Genomic DNA, 13,524 nt, shown 5'->3' on the forward strand with positions numbered 1-13,524 from the left:
GAAAACATCAGAAAGCAAGTTAGGAACAACAACCTGTTCCTTTATCCTGGATGTGGAAGTGTCTGGGTAAAAGGAAATACCTGGCCGATAGGGATTTGTGACTGGTGTAGTTGTTGTTTAAAAATTCTTCTTTGGTATAAACTAAAGTGTATTTTTTAGAACTAATGATGCTTTAAATTCATCTCTGTGTAAATCTTTGCTTCCATGAAGGGTTATGTTAAAATTCAGCAGTGGTGGCTATTGTAACTCTGTTATAGATAAAAATGTACAATATTTTGCAAGCCATGACTTGTTGATAACACGTCGGCTGGTTTCCTAACAAGAATCTGTCCTCTCTTAGTCAGTTTACATAAACTCTCAGAAGGATTTTTTTCCCTTGGATCTTGCCTTTGGCTGTGCAGACCAGCGCTAGAAAACATAGTGGCACAATTGTGATAATTGGTTTACATGTAGTGTAGTTATCACCTAGTGGATATGCCTCTGTGCTATCACGGCACTGACAGGTACCATTCAGACTGGTTTCGTAAATAAAAGAATGAAGATTGTTTACTGTTAGACAGATGAGAGTCACGTGAATTTCTTTAGATTTAAATATTTGGGGAGCATTATATGTTAACATGGATTTCTTAGACTACAATGAAACAAGTCAAAAGTTCAGCTTGCTTTAAATATCTGATTTAATTTACTAAGTGACTGTTAAGTCCTTCTGTCTGCCAGCCCATGAAATCCAAAAGAGAATTGTTACAGGAGCAACCACAGATTAGTCGTAGATTATCAAATTATAGCAGAAGCCAAATCTCAGCAGTTACAGCCTAGTAAATAACTGTCTGTGCCTGAATCTGATTTTACTCTCCCTACAATTATGAAAAGCCTCATTCTGATTCTGCTACGGATATTGTAGTCTGCCTCATTGTAAAACAGGTAATTGAACTGTGTGAGAGGAGGGTCGGACTCACAGTGCCTGTCAAGAAGCGTTATTTTATGTTGTAGAGAGGCAGCCTATCAAACTTCAATCTAACTTAAAGGAAACAGATAATTTTATGTAGATCATGAAGAGGGTTGTAAATCCTTCTCCATATGAACTATTAATTTTAGTTATGTGTTATTTCCTGCAAATAATTGTTTCTTTCCTTTTTGTTTTTTTTTTAGTATAGAAAACAGAAGTAGAAGAGGAATGATGAACACAAGAATGTTGCTGGTAAACATCCTTAAAGGACTTGCAGTCAAACCCAGTGCTGTGTTATAGTTATTGCCTGCAGTTTTCTCTTAAATAATACAAATACAATAATTTATATCTCATTGGAATGTCATGAAGCTAAATTAATATTTCCAAAGTTATTACAGTCTGTATATTGGACACAAACTGCGTTCAAAGTATAATCACAAATTTTAGTTGAAAGAAGCCCAGGCTTGTCTAAGATTTGAGTAACAGAGAACTTCTCAGGAAAACTTACCGAGAATGAAAATATAGTGGAGTACAAGTCATTAATAAATAATAAATAGTGCCCTGTGTGTTGTTCCTATCTGATGAATTACAGCATCTCATCTGAAGGAAGTAGTATCTGAGCACAGAGGTCTATGCTGGGAGCCCGCAAACCTGAGAAAAGCTCACTGAGGATCAGAGCAAGTTTCTCTTCACTTGATTGTGGACTAGATCATACTGTTAGGCTTAGATCCACCCTAGCATAGCAGTGTTTGATACATCTACTGTGCAAGCTGTTTGTTGGCAAGGTGATTCTGTATGACTAACAATGGATTTAAGTTTGGGTTTGTATGACGTTCCCAGTTAGGGTAGTTGGTCTGTTAACATCAGATCATCCGCTGTCAGGACCATAGATATGTTTTCAGAGTGAAGCAGAGATGTGACCAGAGCATAGAGCTGGCTTTAAACCAGTAGCAGGCACAAAAGTGTAGGCTACATGCAGAGAACATACCTGCAGGAACTTTAACCTCATCTGAAACTTGTACCACAGTATTTTCCACTTGCCTTCCTGTACTAGGGCATGTCTTCATCCTACTCTGTAGGTTTGCACTTGAACTAATGGTTGTCTTTTCTTATTTACATCTAGGTGCTTCTCGCCATAATCTCTAAACTATTATGAAAATTGACAGCATTCGCACAGGTTTTGTGCACTGATGTTATAATCACTGAAATGTGCAATATTGTACAGATATAAAGGCCTTCAACTTCTTGCAACATATAATAAATGTCCTTTAAAAATGGGAGTCCATGTCCTTTTTAAAAAGAAAGTCTTTCTGCTGCCAGAATAGATTTTCATCAGAGAAAAATAAATAGAGATACTAGCTATCGTACATGAAATTAATTTAGGGGTAAAAGAGTTTCCTTTTGAAAAATGACCTTTGCTTTTAGCTGTACTTGGAACTTTCTGTCTCCAGGTGGCAGTGCTTGCTGCGATGCATGTCCAAAGTCCTGAGGATTTGAGCTTGGGCTTGTTTTTACTGTTTCCAAATTGTTAGGCTTCCTCACCTGTCAAAATAGAACTCGAGTGCTAAGGCAGATCTCTCTTAGGCTCCACATTTTTTTCTTTCACTCAACCATGAAAGAAACAAAATGAAAATCCTAGCTTACAGTAGTTGAGAAGAATTTGACAAGTGCTATAAAAGAAATGGAACCATGAAGTGGATGTTTATACTGTAAAGTATGGTATCAGAAAATTTTGTTTCTCTGCTAACCCTAAACCTTCCTTCCAAGAATTTGGGCCCTCTGATGTTCTTTCCTCTGTTGCTGCCACTGTTGTTTCTCTCTTCAGTCCTACATATTTCACATCACCTTATACACCCTCAGCTTTTGTTCTTGTCCTACATATTCCTTAATTCTATTGTCTCTCATCTCTCTACCCCACTTCTTTCTCTTCCTCAAATCCTTTTCTGGTAGGTGTATCAGAAGATACTCAGGTATTATGCTGGGGCCACATCCTTCTGATTAATTTCAGCTAACAAAGCATGAAGGTAGTAGTTTCTCAACAAAGTAGGTCTAAGTATTTCTTCGTGTGAGCACTTTCTACTTAAATACATGTCTTTGAAAGTGCAGCCATTGTGGTTTAAACTTGCAAAATAATTTGATGCAAGGTAGAGAACAGAAATCTCCATCCTTTGGCAGTTAACGATGAATATCCAGTATGAAACTGAATGCTGTAATAAAAAAAACTGAAGTAGATTTGATAGAACATATCTGAATGGGCTAGTTCCAATCAAGAACAGCAAATATGACCCATGCTGTACACTAGTTAGTCTGTAGGATGGAGGTGCACTGAGCTTTGTATCAGTGGAACAGTGAAAACAATAAGACTCCGTAGGATTAACGGCATATGGAAACACGCTCATTTCCTGAATTTATAGTGTAGTGTGCTCAACAGCCCTCTGTTGCCTTAATGGTCTTACTTGAAGTAATACGAGATGTAGTATTTTGTTCAATTACTAAAGATAATTGCATGCGTCTAAATCATTCTTATATGCCTGTTATTTAATTTATGGGTAGTTCCAGAGAGAAATCATCAAGGAGCTGGAAGATGCATCTGTGGCATGTCTGCAGCTCCAAATGTCTGAGGTGCCAGCTGAGACACAGAAACGTCAGATCGAAGGTATGATAGGTGTAGCTGATATGGTGGGACCAGGATCTGTGAATTTTAGTCTTTGGAAACTGGTAGAACATGCAGTTCATAGTAGGGTGCAGAGCGGGAGCATGGTTGAGGCAGGAGACACTGTAACTATTTTTACGGTAGTGATTCAGTTGTAGGGCATGATAAGATATACAAATACAATCTGGTTTTCAAAACAAACATTTTAACAGAATGGAAGTCTAACATGAAGGTAGTAACATTTACTCTGTTATGGCATGAATTTTCTTGGCGGTGGAGAGTCACGATGCAAATGACTATTTACTTCCTTGTAGTAGTGAAAGTAAGCCCAATGTCTAATGCAGACATCTTTCTTTATTGAGCAGGCTGAAAAGTCATTCCGCCTACATAGCTGAGGCTTTTATGTTTTCAAGACATTGTACAAATTCTGTCCTCTGGCAGAATAATTGGAGACTTGTTGTTGTACTAGCCTATACGTAGACAAGGACCTGAAGTCTGAGAAAGGACTTGGGCAGAGCTTCAGTACTTTTAACCAAAATTATTTTCTGAAGAACTTCTACTCAGAAGTCATTTAATCCTGCAGTTGCCCTAATTTACCACTCACTAAACTGTTTGACCTGAGAGTTTATATGGTAAACTGAGTTCTTTTCATTAGTATCCAGGGTCACCTTTGTTTGAGTAAGTCTCTGCCAGCCTTGCTGAGGATGAAGAACTGTTCACTGTTCCACCAATGTCTTCACTTGGTTTTAATGCCACTGTGCTAATGAGTAACTGCAGTTGTTCTAACAGGGCCCACTGCAAGAAAGACTTACATGGTCATAGACATAACTTTATTCTCACTGCTGCCAGGGGAACACATCGTTGGTTGGTCTTCTCTATGGTTGTCTGACAGCTGCAAAGAAAACGCCAACACCTAATAGATTGGTGCATCTGTGTTTTCATATTAGGTTATTCAGAATCTCTGAAGATGAAGATTTTGTGTGCAAATTAAGTAATAGAGGAGACCTTGTTGGATACTGTAGTTACTATTGCAAAGTTTAGCAAGAAACCTCATGTTGCTTATTAATCTGTTGATGCAACAAAGGAAGATGTCAGTAAAAAGAGCCAAGCCTATTCTATTCATAGGGTTTAGTCTCTTTTTACCAAAATGAGGAACCTGTTTGTATACTTGTATATCACGCCAGTTCTGGTAAGTAATGGGTAAGGGCCCATCAGAAGGTAGTCTTCAAAGCACCAGTTTGTGTTGGCCCCACTGATAAGCACTCCTATAGTAAGCATTTAGTTACCAGCATCGCTTCCAGTGTGGAATATTATCACCTGACCACTCATTAACCTGAGAGTTTTCATTGTGTTTACAGAAGTGTAGCAACTACATTCTGGAAACAATAGTTTTGTGGCTGGTTACTGTAAGACCTGGGGTCAATAACTTCTCTTAAGTACTCCTCTACAATTAGAGAAGTTGGGTGGAATAAAGTGTTCAAAGGTTGTGTACAGACAACTCTGTCAGTTAGCCTAGAGAGAGGGTTTCACAGGAGGCTTGTTATGTAAAACAAACATTAGAACAAGGAGAAGGCAGTTGGGAGACTTCTGTCTGTGACAGGTTGGGATCATGCTTTTAATTCTTAAAGTATGGAGAAACAGACTTAGATCCCATTTTAGCTAAGGAAAATGAGAAAAAAGTTCTGGGTGAATAGTATCAGGTTAGACTTAACATTCAGTCCAAGGACAGAAGCCAGTTTGGTCCCATACTTTCTTTTTCTGTGTATGTAACATTAGGAAAATAAAGCTGAAATTGTATGGAGATAATCTTTACATTACAAATATGGAAGTGACATGCCTAGAAAGACTGGAACAATGACTGTTTACTGGTGGGTTGGTTGATGCGTTTTTGTAGAATCATAGAATCACTAGATTGGAAAAGACCTTTGAGATTGTCAAGTCCAACCATACCTGTTGACTGCTAAGTCATGTCCCTGACTACTTCATCTACCTGTCTTTTAACCACCTCCAGGGATGGTGACTCAATCACCTACCTGGACAGGTTGTTCTAGTGCCTGATAACCCTTTCAGCGAAGAAATTTTTCCTACTGTCCAATCTGAACCACCCCTGGTGCAACTTGAGGCCATTCCCTCTCTTCCTATCACCTGGGCAAAGAGACCAACACCCACCTCACTATAGCCTCCTTTCAGGTAGCTGTAGTGAGTAATAAGGTCTCCCCTCAGCCTCCTTTCCTCCACGCTAAACAACCTCAGTTCCCTCAGCTGCTCCTCATTAAGACTTGTTCTCCAGCCCCTTCACCAGCTGTGTTGCCCTTCTCTGGACATGCTCTAGGACCTCAATGTCTTTCTTGTAGTGAATGGCCCAAAACTGAACACAGGATTCAAGGTATGGCCTCACCAGTGCAGAGAACAGGGGCAGAACCACTGCCCTGGTACCAGCTGTAGCCTGGTTTAAGGTACAGCTTCTTACTCTTAAGCTCACAGAGTCTCCTTTTGTTATTAACAGCCTCTGGAGCCTCACGTAAAAGCTTTTTGTGTAGCAAAAATCTTCCCTTTTTTCTTTCAATTTGTTCATGCCAGGTGTTGGTATGGAAAATATGTGGTTTATTTTAAATACAGGGTAGTATTTTGCACTTCATATGGTTAGAGATGCATATATTTCTGCTTACATTCTTCTGTCAGAGGTGTTAGTGATGTCAATTCACTCTTTCCACTGAAAGTCATTTGAGTGCTGTGGGTACAGAATAGAATGCCTCCATGCCAAGCCAGACTTTGCTTAGCATCATTTGTCAATAATTGAATATTGTTTAAATAATTCTTTAACCTCAGCACTTTGTAAACTCTTCTTCAATTGGTCTGTTATGTCACAGGCATTGCTTTTTGCAGAGACATGTGAGCTTAAGAATTTGATGCTAAACAAAAGCGTCTTTCCCATGGTGTTTGGCTCATTTTCAAGTGCCATAAGGAAGTGATCTTTACTGCGATACTATAAAAACAAGCACACACACTGTTTCTGAGTGATACAAATAATATTCACTTATTTCTTGTGGATAGCTTTTAACTTGGCATAACAAATTGCACCTTCATGTAAAACTCTGGTAAGATGCAAAATGAAGAGGCAGCCCAGTAGCTGAGTGTCTTAGGCATTCAGTATCATAATATTAATTCATTATGAGAGTCCTTGACCTTAAACAGTAAGAAGTAGTCTTTAGGGCGTTATGCTCCACTGTGTAGTGTCCCTCGGTGTCATCCAGAATAGCATATGTTTACTTGAAACGTGCAAGTAATCTCTCTGTGAAGAACTGTGTTCTAAAGCAAGTCAGTAACTCATGAAAATGGCTTGGTCCAGTGCTGCGCTGCCTACCCGGTCAGTTGCTTTCCTGCAGTCTCTCCTGCCATTCAGGGACAGTGTATTTCTTCTTGAGCACGAGCCAGCTGGTGCATCTTTCAACTTTTGTATTATTTGATTAATTTATCTTATACTTCTGTCAAGACGAATTTTATGAAATAGTGCTAACTGAAGTATGCCCTAGTCATCAGCTACTCCTTTCAGCTAGTGATTAGTCAGGGTAGACACACTAACTTTTTTAAAAAAAAAGTTATTCTTTGAAGAACATTTCCAGTTTTCCTCATAGTTGTATTTGATATTTAACATAATTTTTAAAAGTTCAGAAGCAGGCACTTGCAGCTAAGAGCTTAACAGTGTTTGTCGTTGGTTGGAGAGGTCCTTGACAGTGCACACCTAAGAAAGTCATCCTGCGTGCTTAAGTAAGGTAGTAGATTATGAAGACAACAGTTCTGGAGCTGCCGTTTGTTGTCCTTACCTATGAACTGAGAGGCCTAAGAAGCTGACTGCCCTATTCTGTAGCTGTCAATCTGGTTGCATTTCCCCGCTGAAGAACCTGCCTTCATATTCTACATTAATCCATTTTGAAGAGGATTAACTTGCTTTTTTTTTTTTTTAATCAGTAACTTCTGAGACAGCTTTGTTTGGCTGCATCGTTACCGCATATGAAATATTTTCTTTTAGCTGCTGTCCCACAACATGAGATTGAACTCCCTTATTACCTGTGTCCCCCTTCTGCTGGGGTTCAGCCTCACATGTTTAAAAAACAGTGCACTTTTTATGTCTTTTTATTATTACAGCTTGTATTTTTGCACAGTCTTCAGTTTCCTGCTTGAAAGATGTTTAAAAATGGTGGTGTTCTGGTTAATGTTTCCTGCCATTCTACAGAATGGATTTTAAAAGATAGAAAATTGGCAATAAACTCTTGCAACTGTTTAGGTTGACTCATGTTCTCTATTAGGTAACATCCCACAGGAGCTGGGATTTTCTCAGTCTTACTTTCATTTTCTCAGCAGTTGTTTCATCCACAGAAAGTCCACTGTATCAAATAGCATGAAACAAGGAACAAGGAAAATGGTGTGTTTCAAAACAGATGTCAAAAGGAAGTTAGTCTGGAAAATATTATATCATGGTGGTAGACACAGGCAATGGGTGTACGTGCTGGAGGCACCTCCCTTATACTCACCAATCTGAGGACTGATTTTTCATGCCTAAAATATTGTATTTTGGTTTCTGTAGTTGTGCAACTGCAGGGGCTGCTTTCTGTTTTATTTTCTGGGGGTTTTGTTCTGTTTTTAGAGGTCTCCAAATGGGGGGTTTAACTGCAGTTTACAGTACAGATAGTGGAAGCCTGTTCAGTATTGGAGACTTCTTTCCCTGAAGAGCTCTGTAGAGTTTGTCCTGTTCTAGCTGGAAGTCCCCTCACGGAGTAGGTTGCAGCCTATGGCCAAGTAATCCTCAGATTGCTTTTTAGGTATTATAAGTTGGGAGACCTTAAAAATTATACTTGGTGATAACCTGAGTTTATATCGCAACACAAATAAGATCCCTTCTCTGGACTGCAATTTCATATTCTCTTTTGTCCGTTTGTATTGCACGGAAGGGTCTCTGGTTTGCTATGTCCATAGTGATGCATACTTGTAACTACAGTTAACAATTGGGTTGTCACGGCCAAGACAAGAGTAAATAACTTACAGTGGATCTTGGTACTTGGGTGTTCTTGAGAACCAGTGGGTGTGCGTAACATCCCTGATTATCTCACATCCTCATTCACTCCTTCTCCTAGTGTTGTGTTCACCATCTTCCTTTAGCCTGATGATTTTGGGGCACAGAGCACCTCTGACTGGCTGAGACTCTGCTGACAAGTAGCAGTAAAATAGTTATTTCCCTGCTAGTATGATTCTGAATGAGAAAGGTGCTCAAATGGTAATGATAATTTTCCAATTATTTCAGAACAGATTTAAAAAATAAAAATCTCCAAATTCTGCTTCCGGCTGACGTAATGCAGCTGATAGGATTTCACAGTTGCACTATACAAAGTCTAGTAATTTGTAATCGATTAATTGCAGTGAAAGGTATCCATCGTGTACTATGTACTCTGGAATTTAAGAGATATAAAGCCATTCCCTGCCCTCTATAAGTTGTTCATTATTCTGAAAGTTAATTCCTAAGAAAAGGTGCAGATTTTATAACTAATTAATAATATAAAGAATGGGCACAATATGAGTGATATTTAGCATAAAAAGTAACTTGAATTAAATCCATGTCTGGTTGAAAGAGGAGCAGGACCCTAAACTCTTTCATCTAACAAAGATGCTTTGAAAGGAACACATTTGGTACCATACTGAACCTGTAATCCGATGGGTTTTTTGTACTATATGTATGGGATTTATCTTATTCATTATTTAGAAAGTATCTTTCAGATACTTGTAAAATTGAAATTGCAGATCACCATTATGTAACTTTTCTCTGTGGAACTCTAACAGCCTCTGGAATTCATAAGGACTGTCTGTTAAAAAAAGCTAGGAGACATAAATCTTACTTTTTATGCTTTGTCAATTTCTCTCTTGGTCTTGTAAGAACAAAAGCATTCTGGATAACTGCTTATCAGGATGTTTACTTGTCGCGTTGTTCATGGATTCTGAGCCAAAGCCACTGAAATCCGAGGCAAATGTTCCTGGTGAGCATCATCTTACACTTTTTTTTACTACCTTGAATACTTAGAAAAATGTACTATGTTTAATCACATTTACCAGAATTAAAAGTGAAACAGTTGTGTTTATCCAATTTTACAAAGCAGTCTCTTGCAATGGAACAAAGTGGCCGAGTTCAAGAAGTGGGTCTGGTGTTGAGGATGTATTGGCCCTCAGCAAATCAGCTTGGAAACTGGAAGCAAAGGCATTACTCCTAGTTATAGCTGCTAAAAAGGGGAAGGCATAAAGAGGATTCTGAAGTTCCTTTGACCACTGGTTAGGTCCTTTCATTTCCCATGCTCATAAACATTAAAAGTCATTCTGCTGTCTTCTGTGCTGAAGAGCTACGTTGCCTTTTTCTCATTTTCAACTTCATCAGTATTAAAACCTGCAGCCTATTTAAAAATCAGTTGCTGGATTGATGATCATTAGTAGTTTATATTGTGCTGTGTAGCAACGATGAACCAGAATACCTCTCTGATGGAAATGATCATGCATTCTCCATGGCACATTCACTTCCACTAATTAATCATTTCTTCATTCCTTGTCCAGAGCTATGAGGCACTGTGTGGGCAGAAACTGTGGGTATATCACTGTGTACTTGAAGTCATCTTTACTGATATGGTCATTCTACCAAATCAAGGCATTGTTAACTGTGAGAATTTCTCTCTATCACTGGAAGTCATGTCAGGACACCAGTCACCTGTTTCTCGTATATGTACATTTGTTCTTCCATTGAAAATAAATGGGATATCAAAAACAAAAACAAAGGAGGAAATCAGGATCAGAGATGTGATGTTGGGTGAGGTTTTTGATACCTCCTGGAAATACAGGAAATGTTGATCCCTGAAAGCCCTACTAGGAAGATGAGCAATGTATTCTTTGGGAGGATTCTCAAATTGAACTTGAGTCTTAGAAGAGAGACGGAAATAACATAGTGGTTTTCAGATTGTGCTGGTCAGAGAGCTGTCTTGAGCTGTTTTAACCTTACAGACACTGTTGTAAAGTCACAGAAAATTCCCCCCTGTATTCCCTTCTGCCAAGTCTCAGATGACTAAGCTAAAGCATTATAAAAACAAGATGAGGCAAGGACATGCTTTTGACCAAAAATCTTACTATTTCTGTTACTGAATGGTGAAGTACGGAGTCTGCATCAGCTCGTTTTGCTTAGGTGGCTGTGGTACCTTTCTGCGTTTAGACAGGAAGTGATTATTTTGCATCACATCCTTTTGGGAATAGAGACAAAAATTGTTATGGATAATAATAGCACCTGCTAATTAATTTGTAGCAATCCTTTGATATTTGTGCTAGGACTGCTTATTATAGATTAAAACATATGACTTAACCCACTTCCTAAAGCCATCCATCACTTTCTAGTTTCTGACTTTACTGTTTATCAACATACATGCTTCCATATCTCTATTTTTTATTTTTAATAAGTGACTTTTCAAAATCTGAAGTGATGTTTCCCCCTCCCAAATGCAGCTTCAAAGGCTCTCTGTTCTGTCCATGTGGTAAGGAGTTGTGCAAATAAGCACAGAGGTATGTTTGCTTGCCAAATGGAAAACAAGCTATGTCCTTAGCCTGGAATTCCCATAGAAAGTGAGGTAGGAAAATCTGCGCGATTAGAATATCTGCAAGTTTTACTGCTAGAATATTGTTCCCAGTTTGGGTCTCCACTACAAGAAGAGGGAGTTCACTGGAGGGGCTGCCAAGATGGGGCCCATGCCTCATGAGAAGAGGCTGAAGGAACCTGGCTTGTTCTGCCTGGAGAAGACCCGGGAGACTTAACCGCAGACTTCTAGTGACTTTAAGGAGGTCGTTAAGGAGACGAAACCAGGCTCTTCAGTTTAGTGCGTGGTGGGAAGATGAGAAGCAATGGGCAGAAATGTAAAGAAGTCCAGACTGGGAATAAAAAGAAACTTTTTCCCTGTGAGGACAGTCAAGCAGTAGAGTAGATAGCATAGATATGCATTTTTTTTCCTTGGAAGTTTTCCAGATCAGCCTGGATCAAGCTCTGGGCAACCTCATAGCTGACCCTGCTTTGTGCACAAGATTGGACTAGATGAAGCTCTGAGGTCCCTTCCAACCTGAACTGTCCTATAATACTATGCACAAAGTAAGCTGCATTTTTTTTTTTCCCTGAATTTATTTCAGTTATTGCATCTGTGTTCGAGGAATATTCCATAAATCCCAGCGCTACTCAGTGTACTGTATTTCAGCAACTGCCTCAAGTTCAGCTACATGTTGGTTTTGCATGCTAGGCAGTTCCAAATGAGGGAACAGTTGTAACATCATTCAGTGGTGAAGAACTAGTCACAATATGTGTGAAGGTATTCTTAAAACATGCCTTTTGTAACAGAGACAAGGACACAAGTAAGCATCCCATTTTAACAGCACTGCTGGAGTAGGAGTTTTCAAATTAAAGACTGCTTCACTCCTGCTGATTGACAGCTTCAGATTGTCACAGATGAATATTTCTCCAGTTCACATAATCATTGGATTATCCACAAACAAATGGAAAAAAACCCACAGAAGATGTGGTGAGAAGGTATGTTCAGGCTAAAGTATTTTTTTTATTTGTGGTAAGAGACGAAATTTCCTAAATTCTAAACTTCAGGCACTGAGGATTTTGGTGGACTTCCCAGTAGACTTAATAATAACCTTTTTCAGAGCTCATTAGACTCTGAACAAAGAATCTCTGTTCATATCTCAGGCAAAGTATGGACTGTATTTTGAAATTACGCTAAGTCTAATGTAAACACGTGCAATCAGTCATTTAGGAGAAGGTGATGGAGGAAGGTAAGAAGCAAAAACCCCCATATTTCAGGTATCAGTTATGGAAAACTGGACTAAGAGCTCTCGTCATTGCCCAGTCTGACTTAAAATGTTTGTTTGGTGGGAATTGCAGGTAAGTTTTGTGTCCTGTTAAGCTGAAGAACATGATCTGCCCTCCATGATAAGAGACTTGGAACCCTCCTTGAGGATTTTGGAGTGGCTAAATCAGCCTCAAGAACTATAACATGCTCTGTTCAACCTTACAGTTTTGGAGCAGTCTTTGCGGAAGCGTATTGTATTAATGATATTTCTAGCATATTCCCATGAGAGGAAACACAACAATTGGCTGTATGTTTCTCACATTGTGTTTAGGGAATGTGCTGCAAGATCAGTGTTATATATGTGTTTTAGCAATATTTTAATATCTTCAGATGAAAAGCAGGACAGAAATGCAGAATGCGGTTATACCGTATAAAAATCATAGAATGGTTTGGGTTGGAAGGGACCCTAAAGACCATCCAGTTCCAACCACCTGCCATGGGCAGGGACACCCCCCACTGGATCCATTTGCTCCAAGCCCCATCCAACCTGGCCCTGAACCCCTCCAGGGATGGGGCAGCCACCACTGCTCTGGGCAACCTGGGCCAGGGCCTCCCTACCCTCAGGAAACATTTCTGTAAAAACTGTCCTTGTGGTTTCTTAGGCTGAATTAAGGTATTTCTAACTTCGAAATCTTGCATTACTTCACACTCCACTATTCTGTTCTTTGTTACAGCCCAGACATTTATGGATTGTTGTTTGAAAACCAGTGTTTGGATCTCCTGTTTTATCTAACCTTGATTAGAAAATCTGAATCCTACTGACATTAACCAGTGCTCTGTTGCTTAAACTGGAATTTCTTCCTCAGACCATGCTTTGGTAAAGTAAGGGTGCAGTTGCAGTTCTGTAGTTTTATTTCTCAAGTAAAAAAAAATCTTTTTGCACATGGTAATCTTAAGATCATCTTTCTTTACATTCTGCTGTGACAAGCGTGAATTGCAGGACCAGAAGTAACAAATACTGTTCTCTACATTTTCCCTATCAACATCCCAGCTTTTCTTTATGCTCC

General features: G+C 39.2%; 1 protein-coding gene across 1 annotated transcript in view; it reads left to right on the forward strand.

Annotated features, from left to right (window-relative positions):
* LYRM9 (LYR motif containing 9) overlaps positions 1-2,063 on the forward strand; it is a 43,297-nt gene extending 41,234 nt beyond the window's left edge. The window contains 1 exon segment of the mRNA XM_054085341.1: positions 1,150-2,063. Coding sequence (XP_053941316.1) covers positions 1,150-1,167 — 18 coding nt within the window. The 3' untranslated portion in view covers positions 1,168-2,063.
* Positions 2,064-13,524: the final 11,461 nt, after the last annotated feature.

This window comes from Cuculus canorus, chromosome 20, assembly GCF_017976375.1.
Source record: "Cuculus canorus isolate bCucCan1 chromosome 20, bCucCan1.pri, whole genome shotgun sequence".
NCBI classification, from domain to species: Eukaryota; Metazoa; Chordata; class Aves; order Cuculiformes; family Cuculidae; genus Cuculus; species Cuculus canorus.